At 44.2% G+C, this 18956-nt stretch overlaps 1 protein-coding gene across 2 annotated transcripts in view; it reads left to right on the top strand.

Annotated features, from left to right (window-relative positions):
- IGDCC4 (immunoglobulin superfamily DCC subclass member 4) overlaps positions 1 to 18956 on the top strand; it is a 96755-nt gene that overhangs the window by 39502 nt on the left and 38297 nt on the right. For both annotated transcript variants that reach the window (XM_079954196.1, XM_079954195.1), the window contains exons 5-6: positions 6356 to 6493; positions 18551 to 18706. In XM_079954196.1, the coding sequence (XP_079810322.1) occupies positions 6356 to 6493; positions 18551 to 18706 (294 nt within the window). The remainder of the gene's footprint in view (positions 1 to 6355; positions 6494 to 18550; positions 18707 to 18956) is intronic.

The raw sequence follows: 18956 nt of genomic DNA, 5'->3' as shown, positions 1-18956 counted from the left end.
GCGGAGTCTGTAACCTGAAGTGCCTGTAACCCAAGGTAGCACTGTATGAGCCAGCCACAGACTCTCTTCTGAAAAGAAAACTGGTGAGCCAGTGTGGTGTAGTGATTAAGAGTGATAGACTCGTAATCTGGGGAACCAGGTTCGCGTCTCCGCTCCTGCACATGCAGCTGCTGGGTGACCTTGGGCTAGTCACACTTCTTTGAAGTCTCTCAGCCCCACTCACCTCACAGAGTGTTTGCTGTGGGGGAGGAAGGGAAAGGAGAATGTTAGCCGTTTTGAGACTCCTTCGGGTAGTGATAAAGCGGGATATCAAATCCAAACACTTCTTCTTCTTCTTGTGTCGGACCCCAACTCAATAGGAAAGTGTGCATATGTGGATTCAGCATAGAGAGCAGGGGTAGGGAATGCGGCCCTCCAGTCCTCTCTGCCTGGCCCTTAGCCACACCCCTTACCAGTCCAGCTTGAAGTGCTTTTGCCTGACCAGAATGAGTCTTTGAACTCTGATAGTGCCTCTCACTTGCCTAGGATAGAAGGGGGAGTGTTTTGAGCGTGTGTAGAAACTAGCTGACTGTACAAAGGTAGTATTTGTTTGTTGCCCCTCCCACTTTGGCCTCTGGCCATGCCCATCACTGGCATGTGCCCTCCTTCCATCCCAGGGTTGCCCAGAAGGAACCTCGACCCTCGCATCCTCCTCTGCCTCCTTCCCTGCTTTCTCTTCAATCAATCTGTTGCTGCTTTGCTTTGTCCTGAGGGAGGAGAAGCTCTGCTGGGCTGATGCTGCTGGCTCTCTACCCTGCTGCTCATATCTTGTACAAATATTTGATATTGGAAGCACGTTTTTAGTGGTGACAGAGCCACAGGAAGCGATTCTGCCAGCAGCAGCCTCCCAGCATCTTCTCCAGTAATGGCAGGCTTACCCAGTTCTTTAGCTGCAAAGCCATGACACTCACCCAACCCCAATTGTTGCATTGGGGCCTACACCTCGGTAGTGGTACCCACCCTGTGGAATGCCTTCCCATCAGGTGTCAAGGAGATGAGTATCTACATAACCTTTAGAAGACATCTGAAGGCAGGCCTGTATAGGGAAGCCTTTCAATGTGTAATGTTTTATTATGTTCCATATATGTTGGAAGCCTCCCAGAGTGACTGGGGCAGCCTAGTTAGGTGGGTAGGGTACAAATAAAATTATTATTATTAGTATTATTATTAGTATTAGAGGATGGGGGAGACCCATGTATACGACCTTGAGCTCCTCAGAAATAAAGGTGAGATATAAATTAAGTAGGGACACGGGTGGCGCTGTGGGTTAAACCACAGAGCCTAGGACTTGCCAATCAGAAGGTCACAGTTCGAATCTCCGCGATGGGGTGAGCTCCCGTTGCTCTGTCCCTGCTCTTGCCAACCTAGCAGTTCGAAAGCACGTCAAGGTGCAAGTAGATAAATAGGTACCACTCTGGCGGGAAGGTAAACAGTGTTTCCGTGCGCTGCTCTGGTTTGCCAGAAGCGGCTTAGTCATGCTGGCCACATGACCCGGAAGCTGTATGCTGGCTCCCTTGGCCAATAAAGCGAGATGAGCGCCGCAACCCCAGAGTCAGCCACGACTGGACCTAATGGTCAGGGGTCCCTTTACCTTTACCTTTATAAATTAAGTAGGTAAGTAAATAAGTAAATAAAAAAGCAAATAAATAAATAAATAGCACACAAGAAGGAATTGAGCCCAACATTCTTGCAAATCCCAGCAGCTGACATTCAGAGGAATTCTGCCTCCAGATCATTGCACCTTTTCATCATATCAAACAGGGAGCTGTCCATTACTGCAAGCCAGAAATATAGGAATTTGCCTTATACTAAACCAGACAGTTGATTTAGTATTTGTCTGCATTGAGGGCTTATTCACACCTAATTTTTCCGTTGAGATTTCTAGGCACAGCTTTCCTGGACCCCACCCCCCGCACCGCTTTTCATTGGAAAACCCCATCTTTACCACTAAGTCAGAGCAAACGGCATTTCGGGTTTTCTGTGGATTGCTGTTTGCTCCAGTCCAGCAGTAAAGAGCAGGAATTCTCTCTGAGATTTCAGACAGGAGTCAATTCCCAGTCCTGTTTGGAGGTGCCGGCAATTGAACCCAGGACCTTCTGCATGCAAGGCAGATGCTCTGTCACTGGGCCACGGACCTTCCCCAAGAAAGCTCCTACCTGCACCTGCTTTGTAATTCCACCAATACAAACATCTTCATTTCACCCTTCTTCCACAGAGATTTTTCCCCAGTCCTCATTTTATCCTCAACATCAAGCTTGTGAGTTAGGTTAGGCTGAGGTCACTTACTGAGCTTCATAGCTGAGTTGAGGATCTGAAACCTTTTTATAAGGCCGAAATTCTGTGAAAGGTAATCTGTTGGGAATTGCAGGCTTGGACAAAAGTTGACATTGTCTCTCTCCCTGCTACCCATTTCTCTCTCTTTCTCTGTTGCCCCCCTTTATCCCCCATTTTCCCATGAAACCAGGGTTGCCCGCAGGTTCCTCCCTTCTTCCAACAACCCCACAGCACAGATGAATCTTGGAGTGGCCTTAAGAGTCAGTTTTGAGAAACTGGCCCCAGCAGAGGCCTGCCCAGGCAGAGACGGATGGCTGCTGCCATTCCCTCTGCCCCACAACCCCCGCATTTCGCGAATGCTCAGCCCCACACCACTTGCGTTCCAACATGGCTCACTTGCTGGTGGGGAGGCCGGCGACCAGCTTGGATCTCAGCTGTCAGCAACAGCCTGAGACGGCGAGATATCAGACAACTGAGCCCTGCTCTGCTGTTTTGCCGTGAACTTTCTCACCCTTTTCCAGAGGAGGAGCTTGAAGTTTTATTCAGCCCCCGAGAACCTCCCCTGAGAATAGATTCAGGCTTTTGGAGCAGCTGTTCAATGGAGGGAAGGGGAGGGAAAAGGATCCGTCCGTGATTTTCTACCATTCTTCTGCAGATAGCGAGAGACCCATTTTGCGGTTGCTGCAGAGGAGCTTTCAAAACTCAGCCTTTCTCCACCCACCCTTTTCCAAGGGAGGGGGCACACTGTGCAGTCCTTGTCCGTTGGGAAGCAAAAGGAGGTTTTACAGAAACCTTCATTCTTTATCACATAATTAGTTTTGCAAGTTTTAACCTGTTTAACCAGAAGATTAAGCAATGGAAACGTGGGAGGAGGGAGAGAGCGATTTTGATCAACGAGAGGACACTTTCAATTGGTGAGCCTGAGAATTAAGTGTTTGCTTCCCAAAGTAATGTTGACTCTGAATGGTCACTGCAGTAAGGAAAATGAGAAAGAGGGGGCAGCTTTTGTTGCTGGAAGGGTAAACCGTCTCACATGTCTCCTGGTATCTCAGACAAGACGCCAGCGTTGAGCTTGAGGTGATGGGCTGATTTGTTTAAATTGAGGCGAGTCCTGAATTAGGAGGGACGTGGGTGGTGCTGTGGTCTAAACCACTGAGCCTAGGGCTTGCCGATCAGAAGGTCGGCGGTTAGAATCCCTGCTCCTGTTGTTTGGTCCCAGCTCCTGCCCCCCTAGTAGTTCAAAAGCACACCAGTGCAAGTAGATAAATAGGTACCACTCTGGCGGGAAGGTAAACGGTGTTTCCGTGCGCTGCTCTAGTTCGCCAGAAGTGGCTTAGTCATGGTGGCCACATGACCAGGAAGCTGTCTGTGGACAAACGTTGGCTCCCTCAGCCTATAGAGCGAGATGAGCGCCGCAACCCCAGCGTCATCCGCGACTGGACCTAACGGTCAGGGGTCCCTTTACCTTTACTGAATTAGGAACCAAAGGAGAGTTTTGCTGGGTCAGGCCAATGGCCCATCTAGTCCAACATCCTGTTCTCACAGTGGTTGAGGCCTCGTAACAGAGTAAGCACGCCGGTTTCTGCAACTTGGAAGGGTAAGCTGCTAGCCTATTGTTTGGTGCTTAAGGTAAAAAGGGGAGTGGAGCAGGCAGAATAAGGGCAACAGGCCCTTGGATCAGCAGCAGAGCTCATGTTTATATGCAGAAAGTCCCAGTGTGTGTGTGTGTGTGTGTGTGTGTGTGTGTGTGTGTGTGTGTTGAAGCCTTCCAGATGTTGCTGTACTCCAGCTCACATCATTCCTGACCATGCCGATGGGAGCTGGAGTCCAACAACATCAGGAAGGTGACAGTATTGTACACACTGACTGGCAGCAGCTATCTGGGGTTCCAGACAAGAGTCTTTCCCAGCCCTGCCAGGAGATGCAGTCAGGGATTGAACCTGGGACCTTCTGCATTCCAGGCAGATACTCTGCCACTGAGCTGCAGCCCCTTTCCCTAAAAAATAAATCAATATTCTGGGTCTCATGATTTTGAATAACAGGGTGATTCAATTAGGAACATAGGAAACTGCCTTGCACTGAGTCAGAGCATTGGTCCATCTAACTCAGTATTGCCTACACAGACTGGCAGTGATCCTCCAGGATTTCAGACAGGACACTGTCACAGCCCTACCTGGAGATGCCAGGGATTGAATTTAGGACCTATTCATGCAAGTGCTTTGCTGTGGAGCTAGTCCTTTGCCATGAACAGGATAGTACTTCTCCCACTTGTGCTGTAGTCACCATACAAGCACCTCATTTGCTCATAGGCATCAAATTGAAAGCAGCTCTGGGCCTGGAAGAACCAGATTGTTTTCCTGAAAGCTTGGCTTGCTTAGATTTTAAAATTTTTTATTTACAGATATATACATTTCACTGATTTGACAATCATTTTGACATTTTAAAACTTGACTTCCTTCTCCGTCTTTCTGCGGTTCCTTAAATTTATTTTTAATACCTTTTGCGTATCCAAATTCACTTAACTTACTCATTTATTTTATCTTCCTTAAATATATACCGTATTTTTCACTCTATTGGACGCACCGGACCACAGGACACACCTAGTTTTTAGAGGGGGAAATCAAGGAAAAAAATACTATTCCCCCCCCAGCCCCAAAGAGCAGTGGACAGGCTGCGCGCTTCCTCTTTAGCCTTGAGCAGCATCTTTAGCCTTGCACAACGGGATGGATCGTGCCCGCTGTCCACCGGGGCTGGACTAGATGACTCCTGGGGTTCCCTTCCAACCCTGCAATTATGTGACCTCGGAAGTTGTTGGGGGTCTCTACCACTGGAGGCTTTTAAGCAGCGGTTGGGGGACCATCTGTCTGGCGTTCTTTAGCTGTGTTTCCTACATTGTGAGGGGGCTGGGCTAGATGACCCTCGGGTGGCCCTCCCAACTCTATACAGTCCTACACTTCTGTGGCAGGAGATCCACAGCCACTTCACACAATGCCCACTCCCAATTTTCATTGGAGAGACATGTGGCTTCACTGTCTAGGTAGGTACCCCCCTACCTGCCACTCTTCCCTCACCCCACTGAAGCCGAGGGAATTCCTGCCCAGAGAAGCTCCCAGGTGAGGCAAGGGTTAAGATCTACCTCTGGTAAATGGCTTTGTATCCTCCCTCTTTCCCTTTTCTCTTCTTCTATGCTAGTTCCTTCTCTTGTCTTTTGTTTAATCTGTTTTTATTGTATACTAAAATAAAAGCTGCAAAGTTTCCTTTTTTATAATATTCCCCCCCTCCAAACTAAAACGTTAATCTAGATAAAAACACTGATCCAGAGGAAAATAAGGGGGTGGAGAAAGGACGAAAAAAGAAAAAGAGGTAGAGATAGAGAGATTTTTAAAAAGTTGGCTTCTTTAGCCTTGTGCAGCCTCCCGCAGCTGGAGAGGCGCGCACAGCTAAAGAGGAAGCCCGGGCAGTGAGCAGGATGGATTGCGCTCGCTGCCCGGGCTTCCTCTTTAGCCTTGCGCAGCCTCCCGCGACTGGAGAGATTGTGCAAGGCTTTTCTAGAGGAGGGAGAAGGGACTGATTGGCCGCGTCAGTCCCTTCTCCCTCCTGGGGAAAAGCCCGCAAGAGCCGCGCGAAGCTTGTGTGTGGCTCTTGGAGGCTTTTCCTGCTTGCCTCCCCCCCTGCATTCGCTCCATAGGATGCACAGATTTTCCCCCTTAGTTTTTAAGACGGAAAAACTGCATCCTATGGTGCGAAAAATACGGTACTCTTTAAATATATGATCCTGCCAGAGTTTTTATCTGTTTACAATTGACCTGTAAATATTCAATAAACCATTTCCACCCTTTTATAATAAAAAGTTTGTTATCTTGATTTCTTATTCTTCCGGTAAGTTTCGCCATTTCTGCATATTCCATAAGTTTTTGTAGCCATTCTTCCTTTGCTGGGTCCTCTTCTTCTTCTTCCCTTGAAGTTTTGGCTTGCTTAGAATGCCTTGACTCCTTTATCTCATTTTTTGGAAAGACTAAAAACCTGTACTTTATTCCGCTAGGGCACCAGCTGCCTGCGACAGGGGATGTTGCCATCGTTGCCGTGCCAGAGAACGCCACCGTCGTGGTTGGAGAGAGCGCCGTGATGGAGTGCATGGCATCTGCAAACCCCATGCCATTTGTCTCTTGGATACGGGATGGTAAGTGAAGACCGCCAGCCCTTTTGATGCCAAGAGGCGACGGTGGGACCCTTTGGTTTCTGAAAAACCCATCAGGAGAGGAATGCGCCCCAAGAAGCTTTGCAAAGTGCAACTGAATACAAGGCGGCCGAGCTCTCCGTGGCCGGGGAATGGCTCCCGAGTCGAGCTCGCCCATTAACGTGAACGCGATACAAAAGCATTTATGTTGTTTGATCTGTAAAAGATACGGAATTCTAGTTGCTGGATGCCTTTTGATCTAAATTGGACACGGCCAATATCAAATGACGCCCCCCAGCTCGAAAGGGCAGGGCAGGAGGGTCGGGCCTTTTGTAGACGTTTCGCGGGGCTGGGCGCATCTGTTGCTGCTTTGCAAAAATAACTCTTGGGTTATCTTTAGGATTATAAAAATGTGATAAAGATCGCTGAAGGCGCTGAGGATGGGGCAGGGCTGGGGCATGCGTCTCTTTTTAAGAAACGCGGCATTTCCCTGTGGGAGTGAAGGTGGCGTGTGAAAGTCACCAAAGCCCCAAATTTGATGAAGATCAAAGGATGCCCAAGCAAGAGCCAGCCCACCTAATTTTGCAGGATTGGAGATTAGCAGGGCCTTTAACGTCAACCAACTGCCCTGCCCCCAAACTGACCAACATACAAGGCTGGGGGATTCTCAGGCCCAGGCTCCAAATGTGGTCCTCCAGGTCTCTCTGCCTGGCCCTCTGGCCCTCCCCCAGGCAACACCCCTCTCCAGCCACCCTCTTTGTGCCCAAGCCACACCCCACACCGATGCCACTTCACAGCCTCCTAGAGTGTTTCTGCCTGGCTTGATGTGGCGTTGAGTAATGGCTGCTTGTGGGAAGATGCAGTGCTTTTTGTGTGCGATGGGACTCCTTGGTCCAGAGTATTGGCACTTCTTTTTTGGGGGCTGCCCATGCCAGCCATTATGAGCTGGCACCCACAGCCCTTTAAACAGTACCTCTTTGTGCAGTACACAGTTCAACTATGGAACTCCCTCCTGTTGGGATGCGTCCGGGGAGATGGGGGCAATTGGCATGCCCCCAGCTGGCTCCAGCCCACTGGCCGACAGCCGGGCGAACTCCGGTTCTCGGAACAGCATCAAAAAAGCAACTCAAGCCTCAGAGACCTTTAAAGACTGAGCATGCAAGCTAGCAGAGATAAGAACTCTTTGCAATGGAAGTAGCGGACAGAGGCATATGTAAGCATATTTACAAGCATTTATTCAGCATCAGGACAAAGGAAACACATGTCTGCTTCCCTTCGTGTCCAAGCAAACAGCATAGGGAAAAGCTATATACAACGGAAGTTTCCAGCAGACTGTGCTGGAAGTAAACAGACATGTCATAGAATCATAGAATCATAGAATCATAGAGTTGGAAGAGACCACAAGGGCCATCGAGTCCAACCCCCTGCCAAGCAGGAAACACCATCAGAGCACTCCTGACATATGGTTGTCAAGCCTCTGCTTAAAGACCTCCAAAGAAGGAGACTCCACCACACTCCTTGGCAGCAAATTCCACTGTCAAACAGCTCTTACTGTCAGGAAGTTCTTCCTAATGTTTAGGTGGAATCTTCTTTCTTGTAGTTTGGAACCATTGCTCCGTGTCCGCTTCTCTGGAGCAGCAGAAAACAACCTTTCTCCCTCCTCTATGTGACATCCTTTTATATATTTGAACATGGCTATCATACCACCCCTTAACCTCCTCTTCTCCAGGCTAAACATGCCCAGCTCCCTTAGCCGTTCCTCATAAGGCATCATTTCCAGGCCTTTGACCATTTTGGTTGCCCTCCTCTGGACACGTTCCAGTTTGTCAGTGTCCTTCTTGAACTGTGGTGCCCAGAACTGGACACAGTACTCCAGGTGAGGTCTGACCAGAGCAGAATACAGTGGCACTATTACTTCCCTTGATCTAGATGCAATACTCCTATTGATGCAGCCCAGAATTGCATTGGCTTTCTTAGCTGCCGCGTCACACTGTTGGTTCATGTCAAGTTTGTGGTCAACCAAGACTCCTAGATCCTTTTCACATGTACTGCTCTCAAGCCAGGTGTCACCCATCTTGTATTTGTGCCTCTCATTTTTTTTTGCCCAAGTGCAATACTTTACATTTCTCCCTATTAAAATTCATCTTGTTTGTTTTGGCCCAGTTCTCTAATCTGTCAAGGTCGTTTTGAAGTGTGATCCTGTCCTCTGGGGTGTTAGCCACCCCTCCCAGTTTGGTGTCATCTGCAAATTTGATCAGGATGCCCTTGAGTCCATCATCCAAGTCGTTGATAAAGATGTTGAATAAGACGGGGCCCAAGACAGAACCCTGTGGCACCCCACTAGTCACTCTTCTCCAGGATGAAGAAGAACCATTGATGAGCACCCTTTGGGTTTGGTCAGTCAGCCAGTTACAAATCCACTGAGTGGTAGCATAGTCAAGTCCGCATTTTACCAGCTTCTTTACAAGAATATCATGGGGCACCTTGTCAAATGCCTTGCTGAAATCAAGGTAGGCTACATCCACTGCGTTCCCTTCATCTACCAGGCTTGTAATTCTGTCAAAAAACGAGATCAGGTTGTGACATACAACAACTCCACATGCCTGTTCTAAAGGTGGAACGGAACTATATCCTAACACCTCCCACAGGAGGCAGTGATGGCCACCAACTTGGATGGCTTCTGACGAGGATTGGGCAAATTCATAAAGGAGAGGGCTATCGATGCCTCCTAGCCACGATGGCTATGCTTTGCCTCTATGGTCAGAGGCAGAAGTGCTTCTGAATGCCAGTTGCTGGAAACCACGGGAGGAGAGAGTTCGGGTCCTGCTTGTGGTTTTCTCACAGGCATCTGGTTGAGAAACAGGATACTGTACAAAGAGGTAGAGGGATTATTCTTTCATATGTGGTGGACTTGTGAGAGGGTAAAAGAGTATTGGGAAATGATCTATAATGAATTGAAAAAAATGTTTAAAAGTACTTCCCTCCCCAAAACCCCCAGAGTCCTTTCTGTTGGGGATAATTCAGGCTGAAATTCCCAGGTGTCAAAAAAGGTAATTTATATATGCCCATCTTTTGTTAGCCCCAAAATGGAAAACGAGCGAGATCATAACCAAAGAATAATGGCAACTTAAGTTGATAGTACCGTATTTTTCGCCCCATAGGACGCACCGACCCATAGGACGCACCTAGATTTTTTTGGGGGGGGAAATAAAGAAAAAAAATTATCCCCCCCCAGGCGCGGGGCTGGCGCGGGGGAAGCCCAAGCTTCCCCCGACCCCAGCCCCCAGAACAGGTTGCTGCCTGCAAGCCTCGCGAGCCCGACGGGAACTCCCGCTGGGCGCGCAAGGCTTGCGGACATCTGCCCGAAGCACGGGGCATGCTCCGCAGCGCGCCCCGTGCTTCGGGCGGCAGGCTGCCGCCCGCAAGCCTTGCACACCCGATGGGACCTCCCGCCGGGCGCACGAGGCTTGCGGATAGCTTCCTGAAGCCTGGAGAGCGAGAGGGGTCGGTACGCACCGATGCCTCTCGCTCTCCAGGCTTCAGCGAAAGCCTGCATTCGCCCCATAGGATGCACACACATTTCCCCTTCATTTTTGGAGGGGAAAAAGTGCGTCCTATAGGGCGAAAAATACGGTATATGCACCGCTTGCAGACATAACTTATAGAATAAGAGAACAAGAAGAACATACGCTTAGAGAAGATTGGAAAACATTTATTGACTATATGGGAAATAACTGTGTACATCTTAAAATGCTGTCTCCATTAAGATAAATTCAACAGTGCAAATAAGTTTTGATGGATGTAATAATGGAATACTGAATGGTATGATTTTTTGTAAAATAAGGAGGGATTTATGATACGTAAAATGAACCATGGAAAGAGAAGAAGGGAAGTCACTGATATCTTAAGGATGTAAAAAGGAGTACTTTAAATTGTAAAACACAAAATTTAATAAAAATTATTTTTTAAAAAAAGAGAAACAGGATGCTGTACTAGATAGACCATTGGTCTGATCCAGCAGGCTCTTCTTCCATTCTTAACAAGGCATGAGTACTGGAACCTCATTTTTTAACCAAAAAAGCACTGAATATATAGATGTGTGTATTAAAAACTAGCCAGATTTACAAAGGTAAAGTTTGCATTCATTGTTCTGATCCCATTCGCTCTGGCCCTGTCTACCTCTGGCATGTACCCCACACTGAAGGTTGACTAGAAGAAAATGTGGACCTTGCCTTGAAAAAGGTCCCCTCCCCACCTCCATGCCATAAGAGAAACCAATTTTGATGTAAAATTGCAACACCCCTCCCTTTTCTTCTAATTCATCAAGGACACATGCATACATCCACTGGTGTTCATACATTCAGGTGCAGTGTGTCCCCTGATTCAGTAGGGGACACGACTGTACAGTCTTTCTTTGGCTGCTCTAAGCAATCAGTTGGAAATTAGAAGGACTCCTTGCAAACTTGGTGCTTAATTATAGCAGAAATGTAAGGTTCTCAAAACTGAGTGCGAAAAGTCTGCCCCAAAGTCTGAAATATTAAGGACTTCCGGAGGCAGCACGAACGGCAATGGCGGTCCTCTTCCTTTAGTGAAGGGGAAGCTCCGCGGAAATCGGGTCGTCCGCTACGGCGAAGCGGAGACCCGCATCGGAAACCCACAGGCAGCAAGAGCCTGTGGTCCTGGGACTCGGCGGGTGCCAGAAGCGGCTCCTAAAACGCAGAAGGAACCCCGTAAGGGGCTCCGGAACGTGGAGGGGGTTCGCGGCGCTGTGAGTCGATCGCTATTCCTGTGGAGTGAAGCCGCACAGCCGCTGTCGGTGAGCGCTGACCTTTTTTCCTGCAAAGAACTGATTTAAAAGCAACAACCCGTGAGTAAAAGGGGAATTTGAACCTAAATTATTATTAAATCTGGCTGAAAGCGGAGAGATGCAAACAGGAAGTCCGTCTTCCGCTGTTGTTTAAACATCAAAGCAAAAGATTGGGACATTTGGAGCCTTTGAAGAGGCGTTAAAGAGAGACTGATCTGTGCATCCTGCGAAATTGCTTTTGTGTAAAGTGAAGATTTAACTTAACTTTGGGATTTATCTCCTTTTATATGAACTGTGCTAAACTTCTTCTTTTGAAGCTACATTTTTATGAGAAACCCAGGTATTGGAACTGCCTGAACAATAGTGCTGTCAGATTGCAGACTTTGACACTTTGTAATTGGGACTTGTTACAACCTGAGTGCATATGGACCTGTTATTTTGAAACATCACTGTTGCACTTGTCAGAGACAAAGTAATGCTTTTTAATCCAACTCTGCTTAATACAAATCAACTGAAGGTTTCTGGGAACTAAATTGGATTTTATTGACTTTTATTGTTTTGCCTCTTCCCTTAAGATATGATGAGCTCCCTCTAGAGGATTTTGGACTTATAGATGTGACTTAAACTTACTTTCTCTTTCCTTTCCTCTTATTTGACTGTTTGCTCTCTGGGCTGCCGTATTCCCATGGGAACAACTTGGTTTGACCTTGACTGTTAGACAAAACTGGCATGAGTGGCGCAAGAAAAAAAGAGGCTAGAGTTAGAACTAGACAAACAACTTTAACCTTAGCCTCACAGGCACGTAGATTTTCTGTTCCTACTTTGCCGGTGGCAGGGGAAGAAGAAACTGAGCAATTACAAGTGGAAGATATGGCCGCAGGAGCATTAGGCCCAACTTTAGAGAAAATTCTGGAAAAATTGGAAACTTTGGACAAGAAAGTTGACGAGCAAATGGCTAAGATTGACCAAAATGCAGCCAGTTTAAATAAAATAACTGACCAGGTGGCTCAGAACGTACAAGCAATTGGACAGTTATCGGAGGCCACTGCAGAAAATCGCAAATTGGCTGAGGCAACTAGCCAAAAAGTTGAGGATTTAGAACAAGAGGTCAAGCCACTGCATAAACAAGTTGGGGAACAGCAGTTGTATTTGTCTATGATTGAACTGCGGAACCGGGAGAATAATTTAAGACTGAGGGCAATACCAGAGCTTGAACAAGGAAATTTAATTGAGTTCCTGACCAAAGAGTTTTCTAAATTTTGGCCTTTGGAAGAGGGAAAGGATTTTAAAATTGTGTCGGCCTTCAGACTTGGAAAGTTTGCGAGGAAAGACAAGCCCAGAGACTGTTTGATAACTTTGAGATCAAAGGAGGAAAGAGATAAAATTTTAGGCCTACATTACGAAAAGTCACTGGACATTTTGGATAGGAGAGCTGAAATTTACAGAGACATCCCGAAACAGCTTTTGGACCTTAGATCCACCTATCTTGAACTGGTTAAACTGCTGAGGAGTAACTCAATCATCTTTAGGTGGGAATTTCCTCAGGGATTATCCTTCACTTTCAGAGGGAAGAAGGTTAAAATTAAATCAGCGGAAGATAGAGACAAATTTTTGATTGCCTACGGAGAAGACCTTCAAAAAGGGATTGAAATACCACCGAGGCCTGGACCACCAGCTGTACCTCCACCTTTGGAACCTGAAGACCTAGAGAAAAAGATACCACCACCAGAACAATAACAGATTTATTCAGGATGTCTCTGCAACTCCTGAGCTGGAATATTAATGGCTGCAATTCCCCGGAAAAAAGGAGGAAGATATTTCACATATTGAAAAAAGAACTATTGGACATCATTTGTTTGCAAGAAACACATGTGACCAGGCTCCATAAAAAAGTGTTAATAAATAAAAGATTAGGCCAAGAATTTATTTCATCGGACAGAGTGAAGAAAAGAGGAGTGGTGATTTATGCAAAGGAGAGCCTGTCACCAAAATTTATATTTAAAGATGAACAAGGAAGAATTTTGGCAATTGAGATACAACACCAAGGAGAGAAGCTTTTAATATTAGGAATTTATGCACCAAATGAGGGGAAATCAGAATTTTACAAGAAGTTGCATGAGAGCATGCTGGATTATCTGGATTACGACAACATCATCATGATGGGGGATATGAACGGAGTGGTATCAACTAACATGGATAAGCCACAAAGTCAAAATGTAACAAAGGACGGCAGACTACCAAAGACTTTTTTCGAACTGACTGACAATATGGACTTGATTGACATTTGGAGGACAAAGAACCCCTTGGGAAGAGAAGGAACATTCTTTTCTGAAGCCCAACTGACATGGACAAGAATCGACCAAATATGGATTTCTAGAGGTCTGGCAGCTAAGATTAGAAAGGTGGAAATCTGCCCAAAGACCTGCTCCGACCATAATGCAGTAAAGATGGATATGAGATTACTACCAATCGGCTCCTTTAGATGGAAGATGAATGACAATTTGTTTCGGGATCAAGAGATTATTAAGAAGGCCCAAAAAGTTTTGAAAGATTATTTTGAGATAAATTTGAACACTACGGTGGAAAAAAGAATTATCTGGGACGCAAGTAAGGCCGTGATGAGGGGGTTCTTGATACAACAGAATGTGGTAAAGAAAAGGGCACAAAATGAGAAAAAAGATAGAATTTTGGAGAAAATTAAAGAATGTGAGAAGAAATTAAGGACAAAACCGAAGTCACAGCCGATCCTGAGAGAAATTAAACTCTACCAAGTGCAATATTCCAAATTGATAAACCAGGAAGTAGAGTGGAAAGTTAAACTAATGAAACAGAGAACATTTGAATCGGCGAATAAATGTGGGAAACTGCTAGCATGGCAGTTGAAGAAGAGACAAAAAATGAATACAGTTACAAATTTAGAGATTGAAGGAAGAAACATACAGAACCCTTTGGACATTAGAAAGTGTTTCCAGAGATACTTCAAACAATTGTACACTCAAGGGCCGCAAGATGAGGTTGAGATAGAACAATTTTTGACAAAGAATGGACTACCAAAACTGTCACAAGATAACAGATCAATCCTGAATTGTAAAATAACACGACAAGAGATTGAACAAGCCATTCAGAATATGCAATTGGGCAAATCTCCAGGGCCTGATGGGCTTACCTCCAAGTACTATAAGACACTGAAAGACTATCTGATACAACCGCTGATGGAGGTAGGCAATGAAATTTTGGAAGGGAAGAAGGCGCTGGAATCGTGGAAAGAGGCTTTTATCACATTGATACCTAAGTCAGAAACTGAAAAGGCACAACTTAAGAACTACCGTCCCATTTCCCTTCTAAATGTGGATTACAAATTTTTTGCAGACATTTTAGCAAGCAGATTTTAAAAAGTCCTAAATGAAGTAATTCACAAAGACAAGGCAGGCTTTCTCCCAGGCAGACATTTGTTTGCTAATACAAGGAACATTATTGACATTTTGGAACTTTTGCAAACAAATATTAATACAAAAGCTGTGTTAATTTTTATAGATGCGGAGAAGGCCTTTGACAATATCTCTTGGAAATTCATGAAGAAAAATTTGGAAGGGATGGGAGTGGGACGGGGATTTGAAAATGGGATAGATGCAATCTACTCAGAACAGAAGGCTAAACTGATAGTTAACAATGTGGTGACAGAAGAATTTAAAATTGAAAAAGGAACACGTCAAGGCTGCCCTATCTCCCCTTTGTTATTTATTTCTGTCCTGGAGGTGCTCTTGAATATGATTAGAGGAGACCGGTTGGTTGAAGGAATATGGGTCGGAGAGAAACAGTACAAACTTAAAGCTTTTGCAGATGATTTGGCCTTGACATTACAGGAGCCAGAATCTAGTACGAAAAGAGTATTACAATTGATTCAAGAATTTGGCCGGGTGGCGGGATTTAAATTAAATAAGCAAAAAACTAAGGTATTAGAAAAAAATTTGACAGTTACAGAGTCAGAAAGGTTTCAGAAAGAGACAGAGTTAAATGTGGTTAAAAAAGTAAAATACCTAGGGGTAAATATAACAGCAAAAAATCTGAGTTTATTTAAGGACAATTATGAGAAATGTTGGTCAGAAATTAAGAGAGACCTAGAAAGTTGGACAAGATTGAAACTTTCCTTGTTAGGCCGCATCGCTGCTATAAAGATGAATGTATTGCCAAAAATGCTGTTCTTGTTCCAAACTTTGCAAATTGTGGACAAAACAGAGTGCTTTCGGAAGTGGCAGAGAGATATTTCTAAATTTGTCTGGCAGGGCAAAAAGCCCAGAATTAAGTTTAAGATATTAACTGATGTGAAAGAAAGAGGGGGCTTCGCCCTGCCAGACTTAAGGTTGTACTATGAAGCCGCAGCTTTCTGCTGGCTAAAAGATTGGCTGCTTCTCGAAGACACTGATGTATTAGATTTGGAAGGTTTTAATAATGCTTTTGGTTGGCATGCATATTTATGGTATGACAAGGTTAAGATTAACAAGACTTTCAAGAACCATATTGTCAGAAAAGCAGTGTTTAATGTCTGGACAAAATACAAAGACCTATTGGAAAACAAAACTCCAAGGTGGCTTTCACCATTGGAAGCTAAGGCCCGGAAAAGACTCAATATGGAGGCCAATTGGCCGAAGTATTGGGAAATATTAGAAAAAGATGGAGATAATTGGAAATTGCAGAGTCAGGAGAAAAGGAAAGACAAAGTGCGAGATTGGCTACACTACGCTCAGATTAAAGAAGTTTTTAAACTTGACAAAAAGCTAGGATTCCAGGTGGAAAAATCGAAGTTAGAAACGGAACTGTTAGAGCCTAAGACTAAGGTACTTTCAAAAATGTATAACTTGCTGTTGAAGTGGAATACACAAGATGAAACGGTTAAATCGGCTATGATAAAGTGGGCACAAGACATTGGATATAATATTATGTTTGAGGACTGGGAGAGGTTGTGGACTACTGGGCTGAAGTTTACTGCATGTACTGCTTTGAAAGAAAATGTTATGAAAATGATCTATAGATGGTATATGACCCCAGTCAAACTTGCAAAAATATATCACTTGTCTGAAAACAAATGTTGGAAATGTAAAGAAAATGAAGGAACATTCTTTCACCTCTGGTGGACTTGCCCTAGAGTGAAGGCTTTCTGGGAAATGATATATAATGAGCTGAAAAAGGTATTTAAGTATACCTTCCCTAAGAAACCAGAGGCCTTCCTTTTGGGTATTGTCTTTTTTTTTATATATAAATGTTTATTAAGATTTTTTAAATACAAATGCAAAAATAATCAACAATGTAGCATATATCATAACATATTTTCAAAACCTCTTTGGACTCCCTCACATCTCCCGCTCCCACTTACATCATCTTAAATTTTAACCAGCAAATTATCATCTTATTTAAATTCTTAGGTCCCATTCTTTTAAACATAATCTAATCGTTCTCCAAATGATTTATATTTTCCTCGATCTACTTATCATCCTAATTCCATCTAATTTAGTGGTGGTCAATTATTTATGATCTAGCATCCTTCTTAACATTCAACCAAATTACAATACTTTTTTAAATAAATCTTAAATTTCTTCCAGTCTTCTTCAACCTTCTCTTCTCCCAGGTCTCGGATTCTGCCAGTCATCTCGGCTAGTTCCATATAGTCTATCAGCTGCATCTGCCACTCTTCCAGTGTGGGTAGATCTTGGGTTTTCCAGTGCTTAGCGATAAGTGTCCTTGCTGCTGTTGTTGCATACATAAAAAATGTTCGGTCCTTCTTTAACACCTTCTGGTCGACAATACCCAAAAGGAAGGCCTCTGGTTTCTTAGTGAAGGTATACTTAAATACCTTTTTCAGCTCATTATATATCATTTCCCAGAAAGCCTTCACTCTAGGGCAAGTCCACCAGAGGTGAAAGAATGTTCCTTCATTTTCTTTACATTTCCAACATTTGTTATCAGACAAATGGTATATTTTGGCAAGTTTAACTGGGGTCATGTACCATCTATATATCATTTTCATTACATTTTCCTTCAAAGCATTACATGCAGTGAAGTTCAACCCAATGGTCCACAACCTTTCCCAGTCCTCAAACATAATGTTGTGCCCAATGTCCTGTGCCCACTTTATCATAGCCGATTTAACCATTTCATCTTGTGTATTCCATTTTAACAGCAGGTTGTACATTCTTGAAAGTATCTTAGTCTTAGGTTCTAACAGTTCTGTTTCCAATTTCGATTTCTCCACCCGGAACCCTAACTTTTTGTCATTTTTAAAAACTTCATTAATCTGAGCGTAATGTAACCAGTCTCGCACTCGTCCTTAATTTTCTCCAAACTCTGCAATTTCCAATTGTCTCCATCTTTTTCTAATATTTCCCAATATTTTGGCCATTTGGCCTCCATATTGGGTCTTTTTCGGGCCTTAGCTTCCAGCGGTGAAAGCCACCTTGGAGTTTTATTTTCCAGTAAGTCTTTGTATTTTGTCCAGACATTCCTTTTGGGTATTGTCGGCCAGAACGTGTTAAAGAAGGACCGAACATTTTTTATGTACGCAACGACAGCAGCAAGGATACTTGTCGCCAGGCATTGGAAAACTCAAGACCTACCCACACTGGAAGAATGGCAGATGCAACTGATAGACTATATGGAACTGGCTGAGATGACTGGCAGAATCCGAGACCTGGGAGAAGAGACGGCGGAAGAAGATTGGAAGAAATTCAAGATGTATCTACAAAAATATTGTAAATTGTATGAATGTTAAGAAGGATGCGAGAGTATAAATAACTGGGCACCATTAAGCTGGATGAAGTGAATTATGAAGATAAGCTAAATTTAAGAAAGGATAAAAATTTTTGGAAGTTCTAGGTTATATTTAAATTTTCCATGATTTGAACAAAGGATAGTTAAAAATCAGAGATATAACTTTGGAAAATTAGATAACAAGAATAGAAATAAGGGGATAAATTTGCTGGAAAAATTTTACAACAGGAACGCAGGAGTGGGAGATGTGAGGGAGTCTAAAGAAGTGAAGAGAACCATGTCAAGAGATGTTATATTGTATTGTTTATTGGCACTGTAATTTTAAACAAAATTGTTAATAAAAATTATTTAAAAAAAAAAAAACAAAGTCTGAAATATTAAGATCATCATCCTGCCAGAGCAATGCACTTTTAAGATGATAATGTTCAGGGTTTCTCTCCCTCCCCCCATTATCTTCCTTAAGAATTTGATGCCTTGTTGTTCCTTTGCAGATGGGGACCCTATTTCCACAGATGTGATTGTGCTGGGACGGACCAACCTCTTGATTCATCATGCCCAGCTCCATCACTCAGGGATCTATGTCTGCCGTGCTAATAAACCCCAGACCAGGCAGTTTGTAACAGCTGCGGCTGAGCTCAGAGTTCTTGGTGAGAATTATTATTATTATTATTATTATTATTATTATTATTATTATTATTAAAAAATTGTATACTGCCCTTTATCTGAAGATCTCAGGGTGGTTCACAGCATAAAAATACAAGATAAAAACACAAAATACATAATAAAAAGCTTTCTTCAAATAAATTTCAACACTGCACTGTAAAGGACTTAGAAGCTCAAAGCTGTAAGTTCCACCTTCCTGTGCTCTTTATGTTGTAAAAACTGCCTCAGTATTTG

Source organism: Podarcis cretensis, assembly GCF_951804945.1.
Source record: "Podarcis cretensis genome assembly, chromosome: 14".
Taxonomy (NCBI): domain Eukaryota; kingdom Metazoa; phylum Chordata; class Lepidosauria; order Squamata; family Lacertidae; genus Podarcis; species Podarcis cretensis.
This window is presented reverse-complemented; position numbering and strand designations above follow the sequence as displayed.